The 25,720-nt window shown below is 37.0% G+C and overlaps 1 protein-coding gene across 4 annotated transcripts in view; it reads right to left on the bottom strand.

Moving 5' to 3' along the window:
• The window catches only part of elavl2 (ELAV like neuron-specific RNA binding protein 2), a 48,736-nt gene that overhangs the window by 6,964 nt on the left and 16,052 nt on the right, over positions 1–25,720 (bottom strand). Inside the window, exons 2-8 of one of the 4 annotated variants that reach the window (XM_038299857.1) lie at positions 16,087–16,177; positions 15,120–15,360; positions 9,123–9,158; positions 6,615–6,718; positions 2,437–2,590; positions 1,102–1,327; positions 692–730 (exon numbers count right to left, since the gene is read on the bottom strand). In XM_038299857.1, the coding sequence (XP_038155785.1) occupies positions 692–730; positions 1,102–1,327; positions 2,437–2,590; positions 6,615–6,718; positions 9,123–9,158; positions 15,120–15,360; positions 16,087–16,158 (872 nt within the window). In that variant the 5' untranslated portion in view covers positions 16,159–16,177. Of the gene's footprint in view, positions 1–691; positions 731–1,101; positions 1,328–2,436; positions 2,591–6,614; positions 6,719–9,122; positions 9,159–15,119; positions 15,364–16,086; positions 16,178–25,720 lie in introns of all 4 variants that reach the window. The other 3 variants (XM_038299856.1, XM_038299860.1, XM_038299859.1) reach the window with 3 other exon arrangements.

The raw sequence follows: 25,720 nt of genomic DNA, 5'->3' as shown, positions 1-25,720 counted from the left end.
CGTATGGCATACATCGAAAGTTTGAGCAGGCTCAAAACCTCTCGATGTACGATTTATGTCGTCGTGTTTCAGCGTGCTCATAACTTATACAAAACGTACCCATAACTTATCCAACGTATGTCAGCGTTTTAGCCAGATTTGCCATACGTCAAGCATACGCTGGTCTAAATCGTCAAGGTGTGAGAGGGGCTCAGCGAATTGAGCAGCTTAAACTTATTTTCTGTTTTCAGTCAGTACATCTACGGCACTAACGCATCAGCTACTATCATGTCACCCCACCCAGCATTGCCAAAATAACCTTTTGAACAGTGTGTTTACAGCTGCACTAAACGTAAACAACAGCTGGCACCGCTTGGGTTTGATTGAGGCAAAAATGTGATCCAAACAGCAGGTAATCCTCCAAGAATTTCTAATGAGGACCATCATTGCATCTACCTTCTCTTCTCACACCACAAATCTACTTTTTAGTCTTGCAACCTTTGAATATTAATCTCTTCCTCCGTGTTCCTCTACTCCTACTGGATCTGTACTTTAATTACAGGATGTGTTCATACAGTCTGTCGGTGATCTCATGTTGAATCAGTGAGACCTTGAGAAGCATTAACCACCTACGTAACAATATAAGCCCCCCTATTAGGTCTATGATCTCCCAGGATCAATTAAAACTAATTTTAACAGAAAATCTGATTACCTTTTGACTCCATAGGCCATGTTCAGCAAATTGTCCAACCTTGAGGAAAGGAGAAAAAAAAATGAATAAATAAAATCAGTAAATAGAAATGTTTTTGAAGATGATGCATCATGAAAAGATGACAGATGGTAAAATGGTTTCTATTCAATGAGTAATGTCAGTAGGTTCGCTCAAGGGTATTCCAGGACCTTTATAGCCTCCACTAACCTGCTGACTGCTCTCGTTTTTAATAATTACCCTACACAGCTTAGACTTTCAGTTAATGCTGGGCTTTAAAATAATTAAACTAAGATTGCATTTTATATAAGAAAGAAAAAGTGAAAAAGAATGGTGGTGTAATGATGAGGATGAAGAATTCAGTCTGCTTGGCTCTGTTCAGAGTTTTTTCCCTTTAGGTATGCCCCTATTACCTGAAGCGTTGTGCCTGCTGTGCGAGGGGTCCTGGGTACCTTCGATTGGGCGACTGATACAGCTGAGACAGCAGTGCCTGGCTGGTCTTCTGGCTCGGGTTGTTTGCAAACTTGACTGTAATGGGTTCAGTTGCACCTGGTGGCTTCTGACAGTTCAGACCCTTTATGGCCTCCTCAGCCTCAACTCGCCGGTCAAAACGGATGAAGCCGACGCCCCTGGAAACGCCTAAGGAGAGATTAACACTCAGGCTCATTGTTCCATTACACCATTTGTCTTGTAGCTATACAGCTCTTACACCAAGATAATCAAGTTACCAACTTTTACACAAATTCTTAGAATATTATTCTTCAAACTCTTCGTCCTCTTGAATGCAAAATTAGCCATCGAGTAAAAATAAAGGTTTCTTAAATTTTACAATCGTATTCCAGCAATTTTCTGATTAAAACTGGTTTAAAAATATGGGTGTATGTTTTTTTTATCATCTTCACAATGAGCTTCTTCAAGACTTCTGAATAAACTTCACCCCCTCTTTAAATTGAATTAGAATGTAAAAACTCCAATTAAGCAGATCTAATTGTACTGAAAGAAATAACCAAAATAAATGACTTTTATAATCAAAAATCTAAGGTGAAGATAACATTTAATTATCTCTTTAATTTATTTAAGACCTTCTGACATTTAGTTCAGCCACTTATATCTAATCCGAATGTTTCAATACAGCTCTTATACAAATAGACTTGTTTGATACATGTGAATGCAGAGGAATTAAGTTTAGCTCACTTGAATTTCAATGAATCAGAGGTATAATTTAATGTTTTCTCTTGCAGGTTGAACCAGAGAGACCTGCATAAAATGAAGTGAAAAGCCCTGGAATGTGTAATTTTGTTTTTTGAGAAATAAATGTGCCCACGGTGCACGCTGAAAGGAGGGTCAAATCAAATGTCTGCAGATTTGCTGAGCTTTTTGTAAACAGGTTCAGCTTTCAAATGATGGCTGAGAAAAAGAAGATGCAAGAGCTCTAAATACATTTGTTTTAGGCTGTGAAAAAGGAATATTTAAACCTTGAAGAAAAAGAAAAAGCTTAAAAAGAAAATACTGAAGGAAAGAAAATTTTAAGCAGACTGCTGCTGCTTTAAAGGTGCCTCTTTCATATTCTGTTGATGCATATTTATGAACAGCTCTTGTGGAAAATTGTATTTTGGGTCTCACACCAGCAGCTCTGATTTATTTCCCAGCTTGGGCAGTATCATTTCATTCAGCGTTCCCAAAGGGGAAAAGAGAAAAATGTGAGAGTAAAAGAAGAGAAAAAGGGGAGGTAGTCGTGTTCGACTCACCAGTGACTTGGTCCACCAGGATACGTGAGGTAATAATGCGTCCGTATTGAGAGAAGAGCTGCTCTAGTTCCTTCTGTGTCATGGTCTTTGGTAAGCCACTAACGTACAAATTTGCATCTCTGATGGAGGCAGAGCTTGGCCGCGCATAAGAAACCTGCAGAAGGAGAGCACCACAAAGCTAACATCAACTCTTATTGGTACCATTTACCCATAAAGACATCGGTAGAAGCAGACATTTGTTTAGTTTTATCAATTTTTGGTTGCCTAGCTTCTCATTAAGAAATTTTTTTATACTGTTTGCAAAAGTCAAACAGTTAGATGCTGGTGAGGAAATCCACATTTTCAATTAAATAATCTGCAGAGTATAGTGAAGGTTAATTAAGAGGACTGAACCGAAGCAATAATTTCAGAGTGTTTGCTATAAAATCAAAGACTAATAGATAACCCTTATAATTGATAACCAACATTTCTGTTTCATCTTGATAAGAACGCAAAGAGTAGTGAAATCCTGAATGTATCAAATCCATCATCACCAATTACATTAAAACATCTTTTAAATAGGATTTTAACTTTATTTCTGTCATATATTTTGACAATAGCAGTTGTTTTTTCCAGCTATACCAGAGTGGAACCACATCCCATTAAAGAGTAGGGTTGACCCAGTGACCCGATATTATACCCATACTGCAGCTTTTAGAACCGGCTGATGTAGATATTTACCAGATACAATATTCGTATTACTCATACCAGCTTCTATTACCCATTTTATGATGTAAAATGTTAGAAAATACTTGATCAAATAAAACTGAAAACAAAATTTTATCAAAGGTATAAAAAACAGTGACCCATATAAAGTTAACCAATGAGTTACAGAAACTTAACAGAAGGGTTCTTTCCATCAGCCTGAAAATATCTGAGATTTTAGATGCCGGCTGATAAAATTTGATACTTTCCAATACTTGATAATAGATCCCTAGTAAAGAGCCTTTAAAATGGACACTGTGGTAAATATAAAAAAAATATGTCTAGGTTGTTTTAAGTTAATCTAGGCAGGCTGCCACCCTTTAGAGGGTGAAACCATTTCTTTTTGGTCACATAGTACCAGAATATTACAGGCATGAACGACAATTGGAACAAGCAGTATAACCCTTTAGTTGCTTGGAAGCAATTGTACATTAGGAAGCTTAGCAGAGATGTGTGGCATTAACTGGTTTATAATCAAAGAAAAAATGTGACATTTAAAACTAGAATTAAAAGCGGGACCAAAATCCCAACAATATTAAACAGACCTTTTCAAAAAAAAGAACTGGTTCAACTGTCACTGTTCATTGGTTAATCCAGCTAGCATTGCTAAATCCAGAGTGTTTTGCTCTGATACTGGGGTCATGACCCCAGGGATATAGAGAAGGCTGACATTTCTTTACATTGCATATTCCATAACACACGAGGTTGAAAGATCAAAATGATCAACCAGCCACCATCAAGTACTTTCTATCAACTGCTAAAAGTCTGGTTATCTTTCATTTTCTTGGTCTTAATAAATAAATCATGACTGTCTTATGAAAGAAATCCTTTTAGACATTTCAGATCTCATTTTAAATGCTACCATTTAGATATTCTTTCCACAGGGCTACAACAAACGATCATCATTCAGCCTCTTGGCTCTGGGGTACCATTATTAGAAAAGCATCCCAACTTCTCAGTACATCTTCAAAAATTGGGCATATAAAAATTGATGGTTTCATTCACAAGGTGCTAGATAGCCAATTTTGTTTAACTCAAAGTATTTGGGGTCATAAAAAGAAAGTATACCTCTTTAAAAATATATTTTTTATATATTTTGCACTCTTATTTAAAAAAGGGGGTTAGGGTAGATTATTTTTCTTTGTATGGCAAGTAATGACATGATGGCGTCTGAGATTTGTAGCTTTATAAACCAATTTAGATTGAAATATTTTTTCTAACATTCTATATCTAAACCCCAATGTTTACAGATTATGGAAGATATTTCTATTTACACTAACTTAGAATCCTCACAGCTTGTTCCAGCATAAACGTGGCCAATCCCATCCAGTCCTATGTAGTCTGGACTGATTTGTCTTGCCCTCAGCACACAATGAGAGAAAAATAATGCCTCACAAACACATTTATCAATAAAAAGACTAATTGAAATGCAAAAATGCATTGCAGAGCCAATCATTACTACCAGTGCTTCAATTAATTTCTCCTTAGTCCAACAGCTAATTTTTAGTCAAAGACATTTATCAGGGTTCCTACAGCATAAGGCAAGTTAAATTCAAGACTTTTAGGAGTTTTTAATGCCACTTAAATTCGCTACCAGGTTTTTCACAAGAAAAACCTGGTAGCGATTTTTTATTTTAACATAAACCATTACTTTCTGGCCCAGTAGATAGGTTTCAAATTTTTAAAAACTTTCCATATAGGAAGAAAGCTGAAAACAAAAATACATTTTTCAAGACTACTGATCTGAAATCACCAACTTTGTTTTGTTCCCTACTCAATCCCTCTACTTTCATTGTCGACGTACCGCCAAACATTATGCTGAGATTTTGTTCTACTGGCGCGGTTGGTGGTGCGAGAGATGCTGTGGAGGAGTTGCAGAGACAAGGGTGGAACAGAACGGAGAAATACCTGCTGCTTCGCCATAATTTCATTTTGACGCTTTGAGTTTCACACTTCGCACATGTGTCTCCGATGCCTTGATTCCTATCGTGCTTCATCTACATTCCCTGGCAGTGGTTTTAGCCGTGCAGAAATCTCTTGAATAGCCCATTTTTCGTTGAATTTAAAACTTCCCCATGTCGTCCAGATTTTTAAAAGTTACGGGCATATCACCCATAGGTCCGGCCGCAACATCTTTATTGGTTCAGCTATAGTAACAGAACCAAAAATGGTTAGAGTGAGCGGTCCGGTGAATGTAAGAAAAATATTGTAAATTATTTTATTTTTTGATATGGATTACAAAAATAAAATCCTATTTATGGTGTGGTAACAATTTTAAGACCTATGAAAGACTTATTTAAGACATTTTAATACCAATTAAGGCCTTGATTTTATTTTGAAGAATTTAATACCTTTTAAGATTTTAAGGATCTGCAGGAACACTGATTATCCAGTAAGCAGCAAGGACCCCAATCTAGATCAAATACTGCATTTTTTGGCAAAACAATTTTAAGGATGACATTGTAAGATTTTTTTTTTATTAAAAAGGTAGAACAGACTCGAATGATTTTACTCAAAATTCAAAGACCCAGTCTTTAAATTTAATATGAGAAAAGCAGCTACTCTGTATGGCTATAGTAAAAACATGGTCTAATGTTCCTTCTTTTATCAGCAGTGTAGAGTCACCACATCTGATAAGCGCACTACTAAATCGGCTCTGACGTGAATGCAAAACGTGTAAAAGCTTCACGACAGGATCTAGAAGACTCCGTCCTCTCACCTCTGCTTGTCTCAGTCTCCCCTTCACACTTTATTTCATGCTAATACGCACAAAGTGTACTCCTCCAGCAGACTATGGTTTATTTGCACATCTGACACAGCAGCAAGAGAACTTTAAATGTGCTGCACAAAGAAATGTAGCCATGTCCTACTTTCAGGGGCACGAACTGGGAGATTAACTGAAGCACAGACATGAAGAGAATTATAAGACTGCTTTGCTCGTGGAAATAAACTGATATGGTTTAGAAAATGTCATAACTATGCCAATTTTTTTTTGTGCTAAAAAAACAAAACATAGAGCCTAAAAGTTTGCTAATTTTTAAGCAAAGATGTCCCATTACACCCCCTCCACAGGATTTTTAGTAAAAACAATGACGCATTTAAAAAAAGAAATTACTGATCAGTCGCCACTGTCCACAATCCAACAACACTACATGTAAAAAATGAGTTTCCCCCGCAGCATGTGGAGAGCCATGTTGTCTGATGAATGCTAATGGCAGCCACCTCCCTGTAAAGTCATACAGCAGAGCTCCTGCACATGCAACCATAGAAACAGTTCTGCTCTACTTGAGGCCCAAGCAAAGCCGTCTGTGCCCAGATTAACAATAGGCTCCCTTTCCACCCTACCGTGCTCTGGCATCATAATGCTGCAGAGAAAAACAAGCAGAGGTAGATATCAGAAGCACACACTGGAGTTTTTCTAAAATGCATCTTACCTTGATGGTTTTAGTCTGAAGTCTTAAGCCATTTAAGGTATTTATGGCCTTCTCTGCATCTTTTGGGTCCACATAATTGACAAATCCATAACCTAGGCTCTGCCCTGCAAAACAAGAAAAAAAATGTTCAAACTAAGTGAAACTGGAAAGGAAAATGGACCAATACAAAGACTGACATTTTAACATAAAGAAAGGAAAAAGACTTATGAATCATGGACAAAAAAAGCCTTTTTTTCTTTCAGCTAAAACGAATGAGAATTGGCAAAGGAAGAAGTTTTTCCTTCCTTTCTCAGATCATGCGGTTGTTCAGGTCAGAAGTCCATTTTCAAATAATCTGTATAATATCAGATATTCCTAACAGCCAAATTACAGCTCCAAATTACATTCGTTAACAGTTCCTAACTACAATCTGTGTCAGGATTTTCCTTTCAGCATAATCTGAACAATAAATAGGGACCTGCTCTGTACACAAACCCACTGCAATTAGATTACCCATCTCACTGCTTTTTGAGTTTCTGCCCATTAATGTTAGCAAGACTGCATCAAATATCAGTAACTCAGGAAACTATCAAATGAAAGAAGCATAAATCAGTTTCTCATTTTAACGGCAGGGCTTTAATTGACAAAGGCGAAATGTAATTAGTCTACATCTTAAAACTTGGCCAAAAAAAACAATAAAAAGAAAACCTTTGTTATATTAATTATTGGGTTGAATAAAAACTTAACCAAATATTGTAAAGCAAAATTTCAGGGTCTCTGGTCATTCTGCAGAGCTAACTTTCCCAGAGATCCAATAAGTTCAAATCTATTGAAAATAACATTTTAGTTGGCAGTGAGGAATTTAAAATGTAAAAAAAAATGACATTCAGAAGTATTTCCAGATTTTCCAAAGCAGTTTTTAAACCAATTTTGTCATCAAGATGTTTTGAAGATTCACCACTTCAACACATTGACAATGTAGCATCAAGTTATTACTCAATTGAGGGATGTTCAAAACAGGAATGCATCCAACGACTGAAGGACACGAGCCTTAAGATTTGGGATTCATTAACTCGGATTTAGCAGTGAAATGGATCATTAAAAAATATTGCTTTAAATGGAAACCATTTAAATTTTAGATGCTTCTGCAATTGTCTAAACTGGCAGAGAGTGACGAGAAAAGCAAGCAGCCCTAGCTTTAATTTACTCATCCAACCTACAATTCCAGCAAAAAAGTAATGAGGAAAGATTTCCACATCGAGCTACGATGCAAGTTTAAAAAATAAGAATTTGAAAATCAAGACTAAATTAATCCAAGGTTGAGGATGGGAACAAAATGGTTCAATGAACAACTTTAGTAGTGAGACAGCAATCTGACCATCACAGTAACCTGAATTTATCAGCACTGAGTTTTTCCAGGTAAGTAAATTTTTGTACCTTTTAATCAGTGCTCCATTGTTGTCTATTTAATTCAACTAAAAAGCAATAAACAGTTTCGCCAGAATGTTTTGTTGCATTTAAAGCTGCAACAGCTACTTTTGGACATTAAGAATCACAGTAACCAAGACAGGGGAACCATTTATGCAACAGGTTTAAGACGCCCAAGTTACCACTCCAAGCATGTAGGTGGTGGTAATAAGCATACAGTGGGTTTACCATGACACAGAAAGGAAGAATGTTTCAGCTAGTGCCAAGATCCATGCAGGAAAACTAGAGCATGCACTGTTCCCATGCAGAAGTCTTGCATCAATGTGGACAAAAGCAAATTAAGTGCTATGAAGAAATGAAAACCAGGAATGGGGAGAGAAAAAACAAAAAAAAAACAAACAACTGTGTATTCTCCAATATCATTACCATAAATGTTCAGGAATTTTAACCATGTAATTGACCAATAACCACTTTAATACATGAACTAAACTCTGTAATTTATATTCAACAATGACTAACCTCATGCTATTCTCTTGAATAATTTCAAATCAATAAGAAAAAATAATTTTGTTGCATATGACCTTTTGTATAGAGCATATTTAAAATGAATGTGCAATTGCAATTTTGGTTTTCTCTGGGTTCCAAACTTCAGATATTATACAACAGTTATACAACATCCCCTTCCTTCAACTTCAGGAGTCATTTTATGTCCTCTTTTGTAGAAAAACTACAAATGTTATTCTGACCTCAATGACCAGATCATAAAGCTCATTATCTAGGGTAAAATAACCACTCAACCGACTTAAACACATGAACATCCGAAACATTTTCCTCCTGATTCCCATGTTTTCACTCTGTATTATGTCAGGCATACAGAAAATGATGGTTACCCAGTAACAAGTTAGAAGGGAGAGGGTTTGTATGTTTTGTTTTAATGAAGTGTTAAAAAGGACACAAAAACAGTGCTCTTATACCAATACCACCTTAAAGTCTTAACACCAAAATAAAATTGGGGCAAAAAAAAAAAAAAATGCCTTAAAAGCCACTTTTCTGTATTGTGCTTTCACCATTTTCTATCCAATCCCAGAGTATGATTAGTACCTGCTAACTCATCCGTTCTGCTGTACCATGAAGTCCCTGCAGACAGGAATGCAGCGTTAACTCATTACACATTTAAATTTCTTTTTCCTCTTTTCAAGCTTTCAGCATTTGAGCAAAACGTTTCTCCAGCCAAGAATTTCAATAGTAGTCCGGACCTTAAGTTGACACTTGATTACTCAGCAACTGACAGACTGCTTCCTGGATCCTTTAAGTTTGCTACAGCAGGAGGAAAATCAGAAAAAATAAAAAAAATTGCAACAGGGTGCTCTGCACAGTCTGACACAGAAACAATAGACCTCCTCGCCCACCTACTTTACCCAAATCATATCAGCAACAAGACATTTGGAGACGTGTCTGGCAGTGACAGTCCTTTCTAGAGCCAAGAACATATGAGACAGCTTCCCAACCCAATGCACTGAAAACCTGTATAAACTGCATGCTTTTGGGCTACCCATACTGAGTGGGAGTTTATGCTGTGTTAAACTCCTCATGGCCCATGGGGAACTGTTTTTATAAACAAAAACATAGTAGACATGGGCCGGTTACCAGTTTCACTGGATACCCTGGTATGAAAAATAACTTAAAACCGATCAAGTTTTCAGTCAATATTCCTGTGGTATAAAACTATTTGTTTCTCTTTTTAAAAAATCTCAAAAAAAGAGGACTCTGATTTTTAGCTGCAGCATCACAACCCCTTTTCGCACTTTCCTGTAGCTGAGGTTGGCGAAAGGAGGCGGGGAGCAACTCCAAACTTTGCAGTTTTTTCCCCCTTCCAGATGATGATAATACTGCAGGGCTGCATCAGTCAGCTCTAATGGAATACTTCTGCTAGACAGCAACGGCTTTGAGGAAAATGGTCACCATACGCAAGTTCGCACAGTGACAACTAGAGGAAGAAATGCAGCTATGATTGCATATCTGATGAACAATCTAGTTCCTTCTGCTAAATTCAAGGTATACTTGTGCAACTGTGGAACCATCTACAGGAAAAGATGGTACCTTGTACTTCCTCAGGAAGCTTAGGTCCTTCAGTGTTTGCAGCAAGTCGCTGCAGATCCATCCATCCGTTGTGGAGTGTATGATCTCCTCTGCCATCCTCTGCTGCGGTAACAGCAACAGAGCAGATGACCTAAAAGCTCAACAAGCTTATAGAGAACGCTGTCTGTATCCTAGGAACTCCTCTAGAGATGATTTCACAAAGAATTCTTCATAAAGTGAAGTTTATAGAACATGCTCTTCGAAGATGGTATTTTAAACAATGGTAAAAAGAAAATGCATTTTAAGTAAAGGGCTTCTCCAGATCCGATGCAACACTATGCTTTTTGAAATTCAGATTTGAAATGATAATCAAATTAAGAAAATTTTACCAGTCCAAATTGAATATATACACATATTGGATCTCCGCTTTAGATTAAAATTACTCAGATGTAACAGTTTAACCTTTCTAGGTTTCAGACCAGATGTTGCTTTTCTTTCACAAATTACATGCACTTCCTGTAAAATACTACAGCCAGTGTGAGAGCTGGAATTTTTGCTTTCAGCTACCATGACAAGGAAACGCCTCTCAACTCCACTGCAGGTAAACTTTCTGGGGTATGTTCTAGGTCACCTTCCTGATGTCAAAGTATTTTCAAACTAGAGGTAATGAGCTCCACTTTAGATGGACCAGAGGTCATTCCCCGAGATGTCCAATGTTCAATAAAAGTACGCTTTTAGATAATTTGAGGCGAGAATATTCTCTAAAGTGTCATAAATAGTTGATTTACCAATTTAATGCATAATAAAAAAAAAAAAAAAACAATTTCCAAAGTTGAGGACCGCGGCAACCAGCGGACTTCCGAGGCTAACGGCAGCCAGGGCTAACCGCAGCCCGTTTGCAGCGGCCCTCTCTTGGTGTAGTTGTATGTGAAGGACAGCTGGTTCTGATAGCGATTTTTGACTCAGCTTTGGAATCAGTTTTGGAAGGGTTTTCGTTGAAACGTGAGCAAGAAGAGGCTCTATGCTCATTCATTTTTAAGAAGGACATATTTGCCATTTTACCAACAGTCCGATTGTTTAGACTCCCCCACCAGCTTTCTGTCGCGCTTACGTCAGTCAGTTGTGCTCATTGGTTAAGGCATTGGCCAATATGCACAGACAGCGGTTTGAAAGACAACGGGTTGTTCTCAACAATCTTCCGATGCCTCATTCATCGGAGCCAGACTAAATCACACATTTAATCTCACATTTATTCTGGTTTATTAGGCTAGTATTCTGGAATTTGTTTTGTGTCAATGGGTAACAAGATGTCTGGGCCTCCCTACTGAAGCTGCTACCCCCGCGACCCGACCCCGGATAAGCGGACGAAGATGGATGGATGTGTAACAAGACAAAGTTATCAATTTGTTCATCAATAATAGGTCATTTGGATATTTATTGAAGGTTCCCACAAAAATATATGTGGGATGAGCCGCACAGAATCTTTGAGCCAGCAGCTCAAACTAGCATGGCTCAGGACTGTTCGCCTCCTCACCAACATTACTTGCAACCCAACGCAGTGCATTACTCCAACTCTACACAAAAACCAGGAGGATTTTTACTGCAGGGATGAGCAGGGAGCTGAGATACGGACAGTTTCTCATTTCAGAAGAACACAAGTATGGACTTGTGTTCTTGCAAAGTCCGTTCTTGACAAGAACTTAAAGAGTGAAAACTGGTAGAACGGGAGCGTACAGCATAAATCTGCATTCATGACATCACCACATTCAAAGCTCGCCTGGACCCACTTTTCACTTTATTAAAAGTCTAAATTACTTTTTTCATTTATTGTGGGAATAATGATTAGCAGTCAAAAATGCTAATCAAACAAACGTTTTGCCAATAAAAAAAAAAAAAAAAAGCAAGGCCAACATGAATCATACATGCTTTTATTACTTTTTTTCCTAGCATAGAGCATTGTTGAAAATATTACAAATACTGGTATTACTAAAAGAGAATTGTCAAAAAAAAAGGTATGATAAGGATTTGTCTAATATTAACCAATGAGGTTAAGAAACTAAACGGAAGCAGAAAGATTAAATCAACCTGCCAATACTGGAGATCTTAAATGAGAAATAATCCAATATTAGGTTTTTTGCTAGTATCTGACTGATATCCGATATTAGTATAGATATTTATTAGCAAGATGAAGGCTTTGCAAAAATACAAAATTAAAAACAAAACTTATGTTATTGTTCCATTATTAACAAAAATAAAAAAATAAAACTGGGGGGAGAACTATAGAGGACTTTAATTTTTATCTCCCAACTGAGATCTATTCTATAAGAATATCGACTTCTATTCCTTGAATCACCTTATATAAACAGGATCCAGTATAGACAACAGAAACAAGTAAAAACTTTTAAATGAGCTAAAGAGCTGACAGAGGCCTGCCGGGCATCCTGTAATGCAAACGTTAAGCCTTCACTGAACCAATTTATTTCTGTAAGTAAACATTCAAAACACCCTTTTATAACCAAGAGGCCGTCATTAAAGTAAAGGAGACTTGCCAAGATACCCTTTCAAACGGCAACACCCAGCTTCGAGTAAAACGCTGCTGCTGCCCACAGAGGGAGAAATGAAGATATCACAAAGCTGTTCCTGCTGCTGCAGCCAAAGCAGGAACATGTAAAGCAAAGAGGAAGCACACCATCTCTCTGGTGATTACTAAACATCTGATGTAGCACCCGTACAGAGATGCAGACTGGCTTAAATCCATTGCCACAGGGCTAAGGAAGAGACAGAAGCTGCAGTCTGGAGGGTATAGCGGTTTTATGTAATGCTGAAATCAGAGCAAAATTCCAGAGGAATTTCACTTAAGGCTTTGAAGAATATAAAGCTTCTAATTATTCCCACCTCATTTCAAGTCTTTAGGTTAAAAGGGAATATTAAAAAAATTATTTCCACAAAAAGTATGCAATAGCGTTGGACTACAGACTGGCCATATATCCTGGATAAATACAAATTGAATCTTTGATTCCTGCATAAATATCTTCACAGGGGCACTGGTAGTAAAGACGACGCTAGAGATTCCATGCATTAAATCTATGGCTGATCAATACAATTTAAGTATGTATCTGAAGGTGCCACATGTTTTTCCTCTTAAATAAATGCCAACAGGTTGGGTGTTCCCACCACAAAAACAACTGATGTCTGTGGGAATCAAGCTAAAATAGTTCATACCAACCAAAATCGCCTGTAGGCAACTATCCAAAGAAAATGACTCAAAAGTTCAAAGGAAGATGAAAAGGTTTAAGCAGAGGTAAACGTACCGTTGCCATTTAAAAAGAGGAAAATAACATTCAAAAGCCAAGTAATAGATTAGTTATTCGTTAATACAAATTTAGAAGGGAAAGGAAAAAACAAAAGACTCATCAGGTCCAAGCTATTAAGAAAAAAATTGTACTAAATTTGTGGTAAAACCTAAAAGGAAAACATTGTTTATAAAAAAAAAAAAATAAATGTTTTGTGGGAAGGTTTTATTTTGAAGTGTCCTTTCTTGTTTCTAAACTGTACAATTTTAACTACATATAAAATCAGTTGTATATTTTAAAGTCATTTCTCGAGATGCTAGAGAAAGCAAGAAAGACCAGAGCGCTCTCTCCAACCTTATTCTGAATATGGCAATAAAGCTCTACATCTTCCCCTGATGTCTCTTTAAACTGCTGGCATAAGGGTATTATACCTCTTTACTTAAAGGAGACAGACAAGTTGACAAACGGACAACAGGTTCTTCTATTTGGAAATGGCTTTGGTTGTGATATACATGGAAACTAACAGCTTTTAAGCACAACCTGCAGGCTCTAAAACAGCCGCCTGACTAATGCACCTTACAGATTTTAACAGACCTAGTGCTACACCGTAAATAATATCTTAAATGTTTGTTTTAGTTTATGTATCACATAATAAAGGGTTCATAGAATGATTATATAGGGGATTTGGTGCTGGTCCTTAAGGTCTCTGAATAGGGTGTGTAACATTGGTTGGGCTGAAAATGGCATATTTGCTGTTATATGAGCCCTAATGCCAGCCTGGTTATAAGCCATAGAAGGAAACGACAGGTTTACTTCCTTTTATGGTATGCTCATGAATATTTAGACGAAATGTGCGCCGATTGGTTGGTTTACAATGACCAAAGCGGCTATGCAAAGACACATCATAGCAACAAGCACTCACTGAAACATCCAAATAGTTGATATGGTAGGGTGACCAGACGTCCTCTTTTTCCCCAGACATATCCTACTTTCTACACCTAAAAAAATTTCTGGGGGTGGGGGGATTTCAAAATTGTCCGGGATTTTGCTTGATTACAGCGCTAATCAACTGTGTATGCAGAAGGAGTGTCTCTCCATACAAATTAAATCACTGCAGCAAAAACCAGATAAGATGCCATTAGTAACTAATAGAACAACGATAGCAACCTTTTCTACATATCTCTGAATAACAGCAGGAAGACATATGAAACATTATTACAAAAAACATTACACATTACAAAAAAGAAGAAAAAAAAGTTTGAGCTGGACATGCTCCATTTTAATTAAACAAAAATGACTAAATATTAAAGGACCTCCTGTCCTTCAGCCTTGTTCTCGTAGTAAGATCTTTCAGCCTGACTCAAAGGAAGAGCTGCAACAGTGGATATAAAATTCAAAGGAAGGTCTAGGTAACCTTGACTGTAGACGGAAGCTAATATGCAGCGGCCTCAGAGATCAGCCTGTTCATGTCAGCTTCACCAGGAGCTTCTGTCAGTTGTTTTTCTACCTCTAAAAGCAACTCCAGTCATTTTAAAACTGAAACCACTCACGTTTTCTAATAAATGCTTCAGCAGTCAGTAGCTTGAGGCTTTTGTAAAACAAAAAATAAAACAAAGAAAACAACCCACAACCGCATGCAAAAATGCCAAATCCAGGAGAAAGATTGCAAATACATAACAGACAGAGCATCAGATCTAGGAAAAAGGCCAACAATCACTGACATTACCTGTGATTTTGTCTCGAACCAGTTTGCAGGACTCGATTTCTCCAATACTTCCAAACAAACTCTTGAGCTCCTCCTGGGTCATGTTCTGAGGCAGATAGTTGACTATCAAGTTAGTTTTACTGTCCTCTATGCTCCCCGACTCTACAGGTGAGGAGCAGTTGTTTGACATTGTTGAGGGACCATTGCTCGTGTTGTTGCACGTTGGCCCATTGGACATCTGTGTTTCCATGGTCGCAATTACCTGCTAAAGAGACAGAAGGAAAAAGAAAAAAAAATGCGTTAAGGCTCTATTATAGACATATGGTGACAAAAAATGCACAGTTAAAGAAGGAAGCTATTTATACCTCAAGACATTGTTCTGTTCAAGTTAAATATTTGGTGATCTCAAATTGATTAAAAAGGAAAAACTTGTAGTAATACAATGGGATATTTTAAAAGCATTTGTATAAAGTTAAAAGAAAATTAGAATTAAATAGAATTAAAAGATTTTGCTTCTGCTACAATTGATGCTCTTTGCATCCATAACTATTACACTTAAGAAAAAAAATAATACAATTCCACTTGTTTTCAGCAAAATTAAGTAGATGTACCAGAGCCCCTAGAAACACCCAATCTGCAGACATCAGTTAAGCAGCGTCGAAATAAAAAAAAAAACCTTTAGACTGTGCGAGGCAGTCTGCTACAAGCTAATATATGAAGAGTCATACTTTATTAACAAATTCACCATGTGTAGAGAGCAGATTGGTGTAATCCCGCCACAATCAAGATTTTTCTTTAAACAGTCAAATTTGTAAAAAAAAAAAAAAACTGATTAAGGAGGCTTCAACCCCACCAACGAGAAAATATAAACATAACCTTGTTCTGAACATTAAAATATGACCGAGCCAATATGATTGGTATGGCCTGAGCACTAAGAGAAAAAGACCTTCCAGCCAAATGATTTCAAGATATAAAAAGTGCCACAGACCCCAGTCCAAGGCTCAGGAGCCCACGAACCACTTCTAAGCAGAGAAGCCACATCGCACAGTCTGACTGCCATGTTAGTTTGGAGTTGCCGTCTGAAAATATGGACACAAAAAGTACTTCATGTTAGAGAAACAAGGATAAAAACAGTCAGATGAGATGTTCTTTTAGGGAGGTTGATGAGGAGGCTATTTTTATAACAGGCTGTCCATGCAGATGACTTTGAACAGGGGGGAAAAAAGCAAAACGCAATGTTTAAGTTTGTCAGACATCTACAGTGAAAGACCTGCCTTAGAGATTGAAAGCTTTGAGGCAAGAAATAAACCTCAACAATACGGCAAAATGGCAAGAGTGATAAAACAGTTTAATATTTTTGCTTTGACAAAAAGGGAGCAGGTACATTTCAGTAGGATTGAAACTAATGATCATTTTGTTAATGTATTAATCTGTTTATTTTTTTATCCATCAGATATCAAAAGGTGCCTCAAAAAGGCTATTCAGAATACAAAATGTTTGCATAAGAGTTCCAATTTTGGTATAATTAAGGACTGGAATGCCTTCCAACCTAATGGCATGTGCTAGACTCTATATTCCAGTTAATGATTAATCAAGTTGACATTTAAAAACTGATTAATCATTAATTCAATTAATTGTTTCAGCCTAGCATTTACCCATTTGATGTTCAATGATTTATAATAAAATTCAAATATCCAGTGAAATTTCGAGAGCTACAACTAATTATGCCAATTGATTAATTGGTCCATTATCCAAATTAATTGGATTGCTAATAGTAAATGAAAACATCTTATATCCACTTTATCAAAAAATGAACATTTGGACCAACAAAACAATTTCCTGTTAAAGTATTAAACATTAAATTATTGTACCTAAAGAACTTCATGTTGAATCAGATTCTAAATTATTTGAGATTCAATATGATCTGTACAAACAACCAAAAAAGTGCAATAGAAGCGTTCTTGTAAAACTGCAATCTTGGTGTGCCTCGCTTGGTGCTGGTGCACCAAGAGAATAAAAAATAAAAAATAAATAATTGAAATCAAACACAAAGCCACCAGAGCAAAGACTTCCCTACTGACAAAATCGGCCAATTTAAAAAAAAAATTATTAAAACTAACAGCAGTCCATTTAAACACATGCTACATTTGTCTTCCAGTGATGTTTATATCATTTATATCATTTGCAATTTTTGATGTTCAATAGATCATACCTTGTTTTTTCTTCTGAGAGTCCTCTCAGGACACCCTCAAATTTTTGTAAAATACCTCAAATCTACATGCATCTTGAGCCAGTGTACCAACAGAATTTAATTATGGTTACATAATGACACAAACGATGTGCAAAATGCCCAAATTGCTCTTGGATGTTTGCTCGCGACCACTCTGCTCAGATGGACAAGCAGAACTAACACACCTTAGGGCAGGGGTAAACAATCAAAAAACAGCGGGGTCCAAATTAAGAAAAACAACCAGTAATTTAACACTGAAATAAAATGCAGATGTTTACGCATCCATTAACATTTTGAATAAAAAAATATTAAAAATAGAATGTTTTTCTATGTTAAAATATAAATCTTTTAATTTGGAATATAGAAAACTGTGTGTGTTTTTTTCCCCACATGCACATATCAAAGTGCTCATTTGAGTGTGGATTGATATTTTTGAATATGTTCAGCCAAACATACACTGTGCAGGGTCATCTTTGAGCACGCCATTTCATTTTTCACCAGTGCACAATGCTGCTTCCAGCAGTCCACGCTTTCTCTACTCTTTTCTCATCTTTCTCACCACCTGGCTTGCCACAGGTTTGCCTGCTGTGTCTAACAGTAGCTAGCAGCAGCAATCCAGACTGACACAGCTCATTGGCTAATTTGTATCATGTGCAGCCTAGTGCTGGACGCTCCGGAGGCTTTACCATATTAAAAGAGATGCAAGTGATGTTTAGAAACCGTTGTCAGACAACATGCAGTAATTTATAAATGTTTTAAGTCAGGTTGGGTCCAGATTAGCCAGCAGGTGGGTCTGGATCCTGACCACGGGCAGCTAATCCTGACCTCTGCTTTAGGGTCTGATGTCAGAAGTTCAAAACTTCAGCACTTTAAGGAAAATTTAACAACTGAGCATCAGAGTGTTTCTATAGTGAATTAAACCATGTGCATTTAAGCATAAAGTAAGGCTGGGTGATCAATTTATCATATCAGCTTATGAGGAATATTTTTTGAAAAATCTGTCTCTTTTGCACTACTTTGGCTTCCATAGCTGAGACATCCCTTCACCTTTTCTTCTGAGATGTATACCAATACCTGATAAACTAGCTTGTTGTGCAATATTGTGTAGACAAATATCATACCGTCATTAATCTACTAACAAGCAGACAGCACCAGGTGATAAATCAGACCAACACTGAGGCATGCAGAACATTATTTTTTATAAATAAATCTCATTATCCATTTTGCTCTGACAGACTGGCAATATGGGGATCATCAAGCTTGACACTGCATCTATGCCTTTAAAGGTTTCTCCCTCTATCTGCTGGTGGGGCAGGAGGCCTTGAGTCATGTCGCTGACAAAGTCTGAAGGGTTTTGTTATTGCCAACTTGAGATCTTCAAAACAGGTTTCTCATGTATAAATAAGCTAAATGTGGGTAAAAACATTGTGTGGCAGTAATGCTCATTTAAGTTCAGTGCATCAGCCTAATGTCAGGATCATTTTGTTCGGTACAACCAGCCATTGCACTGACATGTGCTGAATAGAACCATAGAAAGAGAGGCCAGATGTGAACCAAAGGGCTGATGTTAATAAAAAAATTCAATAAAGGTTATAGTTATTCTTCTGGAGCCAAGATTTTAATGGCATGCTGGCCAACCACTGATTGAGGTTACACATTTTGAAAACGAAACAACTTTGGATAAAACAACTCACCGCTGTTTAGCTCCCTTCACCCCTAGTGAGGCTTTGTTATTTCAGTTACTACATAATCACCCTGGTATGCTTTTTCGATGTCAAATTACTTTCCAGAGCTTGCATATTATATTGCATTTATCATTATTTTATCATTTATTATATTGCATATGTTCATATCTTGTGTTTTGTTAAGCACTCATACTCATTTGATAATGGCAACACTGGATCCATTCTAAATTATTTAATCGATTTGATGTTGCAGATTCAAATAATTTATTTATTTATTTATTTTTACTTAGGATAAATGTAAAAGAAAATGTCAGAGTTCTAAAAATCTACACAAATTTCACTGATACGCACTCGTCATCTCAGTTGACATTATGGCAGATGAAATCTGTTTGGCAATTCAAAGGAATAACCAAATAACTGATGAGTTATGTAGCTTTTACCAGTTCAACAGTACAAAAATGTCACTTTCAAATTATGAAACAGATTTGTGATTGCAGTAAAAATCAAAACTCGCTGTACAAAAATTGCAAAAGCTGAATCAGCAGGAAAGTATCAAGGTTTTAAAAACCTCAATTTTTTTTTTTTTTTTTTTACTGAGGTCCCAGATAAAACGTCAGAAGTTTTCTCTGGATTGTAAAGCCCACAGACATTTAGATGAAAAAGAAAAAAAGATGTTTGTAGTTGTTTGAAATGGGGATCGTCCTTGTGAGGAATTAGGGTGAGTCCTACCATTTGGATCATGCAAATCTAAATATATAGTAACAAGGCTGACATGCTCTAGTTGTGCAGACAGAGTGAATAACTGAGCAATAGTCTATAATAGTTGTGTTAAGTTAAAAATTGTTTAGTGCAGGGCTATTTGCACAACTGCACCTTGTGCACAAGAATGTTAGGCCCACCAAAACTACATTTAACACTGTAGCTTTACAGACCTGCCTTTTTAAAAATTATTCATTAAATGACTGTTCAAAAAAAAAAAAAAAGTGCTCTAGTTGGCGCTCTTAGTTGTTGACCTTGGCGAAACCAACATGTCAGAATATCAAAGTCTTCTAGACTTGGCCCAACTACACAGATTCTTACAATAATTATTTTATCCCAATTCTTGATCTTTATGGGGAAATGGAATTCACAACACAAAAGTGGAAAAGGTGCATGAATTGATAAAACAGCAAAATACAATAGAACTTAAGACCACAATAGTAATTTTAGTAGAGAGGGTTAATGCAACCTTTAACGTATAGTTTAAAAGTTATTATAAACCAAATTAATTGATCAACTCCTTATACATAGGCTCAGAAACTTTCCTACGAAACTTCTGACGTAATCTCAGATGACTTTATGACAGATGACAAATCAAAGGATGATCTCTTACTACATAACCAAAAAAAAAGAAAGAAAAAAAGTGAACAAAAATGCACATATCCATAAGGTCCTGTCGAATACTTATTGTTTTTGTTCACATGCAACCAGGTCCTGACAAAATGTGTGAAAAGTACTATTACTTTGTTCAGCCAGTTATTGTAAATAAACTGTCTCAATGAAGTAAGCTAAACATTGTATAAATTAAGTCCACAATTCCCTTTAAATTCTGGCTATTGTAGATTTTAAGGACTTAAATTTGACCATGTAGGGAGCAGAGCTGGCATTTTAACAGAAGGAGAGAAAGAAAATTTATGGCGACAAATATGTAGTTCAACAGTGACCAAAAACCAGATTTGATTAGATTCCTACAAAGGAGAGCAATTTAGGTTTAGAAACATTTTATTTCAAAGTCAAGTTAGTACTTTTGTTTTTATTTTTCATTTTTTTGCACTTTGATACCAAAAGGACACTGCCCTACTAACACCCACCTACCACAAGGAAACAGATTTGCTATTGTTTTAAAATCTTCCTTACAACTGCTTGTAAAACTTAAAATAAAGATTTTTTTTTTGCTGTTGCACCATAAAAAAAAGTAAGGATGGACAATTTTATCAGCATGTTATTGTATCAATATTTACTTCAAAATTAAATATTGCCCATTTTAAAACTCAACTGGCACAGTAACGGAAACTGAAAATGTATTTTCAACTGTGAGTCTTATATTGTTCGGCTTCCCTAAAGAATTTATAAAAATTGAGACAGCAGACATCTTCTGGCTTAAAGACAAAAAATTACCCTTACAAAAACAACTGCAGCTGTTCAAGTCTAGGTTAATGGCAAAGACTTTTTTTGCCATTTTCGCCATTAGTGCCGTTTATTTTTTCTTTTATATGAACGTACAATTTTTGGTTTAATCCTGGTTACACCAACATAGATTAGAGAACACCTCTAACCAAGTCGTTTTAGTATATTTTTAATGTGAGAAAATCCACCTCAAAACATTGCCTGTGCAGTCAGTTCATCAAGATTAAGATCCTGCCTTAAAATGCAGGTTGCGTTGTCAATGGGAATCCGCAGCAGCAGCTGCCTTAGGCCCGGTCGCCTCTTGGAGGCTCTCCTACTACTGTTGGTGGCGGCTGGAATAGATTTTAGCGTTTTTCATGTACGTTGCTAAAACTGCAAGCACCAGAATAATAAAAGTAAACATATTTTATCAGCTGGTTTTGACATTTTAAGTTAATTTAGACGTTTCAGGGGAGTGATCATAGTGCGCTACATCAGGAGTGCCGTCTGTCACCCTGCCAGCTTCCAGATTAGCTTCTCCTATTGGTTAATGTGGGGCATTGAGCAGCAAAATGTCACTTTTTCCAACTGTAGCATCTGCTGCCAGTGAAATTTTAAATATTGTACGCCCTGTTTTCTGGGGGAGAAACAGGGCATACAGTCAGTTTTTTTTTTTTTTTTTTAAGTAAAGGCTGCACAATGTACAGCTGTACGCAATGCTAACTAAAAGCCTGCCTCTAACAGGGTAGAAAGTGCAACATGAGGAATCACTCCTTTATTCACTTTTATATTCCACTCAGTTTGCTATTGGTTTTTATGCAAGTATTAATGTCAATTTACAGAAAAGCCATTTAAGACAAAGAGTCATGAAAAATTATATGCCCTTAGGGCAATATTTCTTCAAGTAGGGTAAATATAAAGCTTTGATTAAGTCATTTTACAGTCATTCCTAAGATTCACTTCCTTCAAGTTTGTTGGCAAAAAGTAATAAAAATGTTAGTAGTACTAATAATACTAATTGATTCCCTCTACTGAAGCACAATTTCAAAAACGGCACATTTACAGGTGCTGGTCATAAAATTAGAATATCATGAAAAAGTAGATTGATTTCAGTAATTCCATTTAAAAAGTGAAACTTGTATATTATATTCATACATTACATACAAACTCATATATTTCAGATGTTTATTTTGTTTAATTTTGATGATTACAAATGACAACAAATGAAAATCTCAAATTCATCATATCAGAAAATTAGAATATTACTGAAGACCAATAAAAACAAAGGATTTATAGAAATGTTGGCCAACTGAAAAGTATGAACATGAAAAGTATGAGCATGTACAGCACTCAGTATTTAGTTGGGCCTCCTTTGGCCTGTATTACTGCAGCAATGCGGCGTGGCATGGAGTCGATCAGTCTGTGGCACTGCTCAGGTGTTATGATAGCCCAGGTTGCTCTAATAGTGGCTTTTAGCTCTTCTGAATTGTTGGGTCTGGTGTATTGCATCTTCTTCTTCACAATACCCCATAGATTTTCTATGGGGTTAAGGTCAGGAGAGTTTGCTGGCCAATTAAGAACAGGGATACCATGGTCCTTCAACCAGGTACTGGTAGCTTTGGCACTGTGTGCAGGTGCCAAGTCCTGTTGGAAAATGAAATCTGCATCTCCAAAAAGTTGGTCAGCTGCAGGAAGCATGAAGTGCTCTAAAACTTCCTGGTATGTGGCTGCGTTGACCCTGGACCTCAGAAAACACAATGGACCAACACCAGCAGATGACATGGCACCCCAAACCATCACTGACTGTGGAAACTTTACACTGGACTTCAAGCAACGTGGATGAAGTGCCTCTCTTCTTTTCCTCCAGACTCTGGGACCTTGATTTCCAAAGGAAATGCAAAATTTACTTTCATCAGAGAACATGACTTTGGACCACTCACCAGCAGTCCAGTCCTGTTTCTCTTTAGCCCAGGCAAGACGCTTCTGACGCTGTCTGTGGTTCAAGAGTGGCTTGACACAAGGAATGCGACAGCAGAAACCCATGTCTTTCATACGTCTGTGTGTGGTGGTTCTTGAAGCACTCACTCCAGCTGCAGTCCACTCTTTGTGAATCTCCCCCACATTTTTGAATGGGTTTTGTTTCACAATCCTCTCCAGGGTGCGGTTATCTCTCTTGCTTGTACACTTTTTTCGACCACATCTTTTCCTTCCCTTCGCCTCTCTATTAATGTGCTTGGACACTGAGCTCTGTGAACAGCCAGCCTCTTTAGCGATGACCTTTTGTGTCTTGCCCTCCTTGTGCAAGGTGTCGATGGTCGTCTTTTGGACAACTGTCAAGTCAGCAGTCTTCCCCATGATTGTGTAGCCTATAGAACTAGACTGAAAGACCATTTAAAGGCTTTTGCAGGTGGTTTGAGTTAATTAGCTGAATAGAGTGTGGCACCAGGGGCCATCAATTTTTAACCTTTTCACAATATTCTAATTTTCTGATATGATGAATTTGAGATTTTCATTTGTTGTCATTTGTAATCATCAAAATTAAACAAAATAAACATCTGAAATATATGAGTTTGTATGTAATGTATGAATATAATATACAAGTTTCACTTTTTAAATGGAATTACTGAAATCAATCTACTTTTTCATGATATTCTAATTTTATGACCAGCACCTGTATAAGTGAACAACCAAAAAGAATGGTTCATATTTCTTAAAAGGGAACCCGAAGACTGGGAAAAAGCTGCTAGTTTTCACCATTTCAACACTTCTCGAGTATGGATATTATGACCTGCTAACATTTATCAGATGAAAAATTGGTCGGGGGTGAAAAAGGTGAGAAAGATTAAACGGCTGCAGGGGTTCCAGGGCCATGCCACCCCAGAAGATATTGTATAATTTCATTTAAAGGCACATCTCAAGGACACTATAATAATATAAGCAAAGTTACAGGAATGCATGTAAAGCATTTATACATTGTTAGGCTTACATTTTCCCAGTCTTACTTTTCCCTCTCATCCCTTTAAAGAGGTAGACTTTTATTTTAAGAGTATTACCTCATAATTCTAACATTTCCCTCTTTTTCATTCATTTCTTAGGTATTAAATATATGCCCTGTCCCCACTTATTAACAGCTTTAACAGTTGAAATGCTCTTATTGGTGTTATGATAAAGAAACTTCCCAGGAATCATCTCTATAGCTAAACTGGTCTGTGCAACTGCTACAGAACTCTACTGAAACACAACCACAAAATGTAATTTTAACAAAAACTAAACTCTCATGATTGCAGTAGTTTTCACCACGAAACAGCCTGACATTTTTGAACCAGCTAATATGGACTGGAAAAGCAAATTACACATAGCCTCCAACACCTTAAAAGCATCATCCTAATGTGCTAAATCTAAAAAAAAACTAACGGAAAAAAAAGGCACATCAGTACTGACTAGAGGCAGGTCTGATCCACAGGTGCTGGCTGCGCTGATATAACAGAAGAAGCTGATGTACCATTTGTACCCACACTCAAAGCTTCGGGATGGGTTCGATCCCGACTCAGTGCATCACAAGAAAAACTGATCAAAACGGTAGGTGGGGGTTCATTTATGTGCACACTGCATGCATACTCTGGTTGGATTATTACCTGCTGAACTCAACTTTCTCTCCCTTCACAAAAGAGTAGACAACTTAAGTACCACCTAATTAATAACTTCATTTTGTATTCATTTAAACTAAATAGTGAAAAAAAAATGTTTTGAGTCTCACCAAATTCAAACCAGACCCTCCTGCATGACAAAAATGTAAAACACCTATACCCCTCATGGAGTCGATTCTGAGGAATAGGATAAGGAAGAGGACAGTAGAAAACAACCATCAATTAATTGTCGGGCCGATTTTAGGGTCTGACCAATTGGTCAACATCAGCCAGAATCTAGCTAATATAAAAAATGTTATTTTTGCTGCAAACAGCTGAAAGAAACTTCTGCTCCTCTGCCCCTCATTTCCTGAGCTCCTCCGTGCCACACCTCCTCACACTCATGCGACTCCAGCTCCCTGCACGGTTCGTGGGAAAGGATTATTTTCCACTGCCAAAAAAAATAAATATATATCATGATGCTTTGCAAGAAGAGCCCTTGCAAAGCATATCTGCTTGTCTTGTGACCATGGATCCACAATCCTTTTTAAGGTGCACTATGGGAAATTTTCACTCCACAAATTTTTCATCCAGTAGACATTCAGAAACTCAAAATGGCGTGATGGTTGGGGCCAACTTTCGAACATCGTGTTCGGTCTGAATGCAACTCTGTAGAAAATGTTTCTGCAAAGAACCGAACCAGTTTGTAGTTTTGCATAATAACATGGACTATGGCTAGAAGCTAAGAAAAAATATGAGGCCAAACAAAATCATATCCAAGTGCACCCACTACATCACAAGGTAATAAAAGTAAGGAAAGTACTTTAATTTGTCAATTGGAGGTTCTGTCTTTTAGCATAAATCATTTACCCATTCAATTGTCAAGGTGTGTTAACAGCCTACCATCTAAACACGCAATGCACCCACCAACATGTT

This window comes from Cyprinodon tularosa, unplaced genomic scaffold (genome assembly GCF_016077235.1).
Source record: "Cyprinodon tularosa strain WSP-4 unplaced genomic scaffold, ASM1607723v1 ctg438, whole genome shotgun sequence".
Lineage (NCBI taxonomy): Eukaryota > Metazoa > Chordata > Actinopteri > Cyprinodontiformes > Cyprinodontidae > Cyprinodon > Cyprinodon tularosa.
The sequence above is the reverse complement of the archived record's forward strand: the minus strand, read 5'-3'. Positions and strand labels throughout refer to the sequence as shown.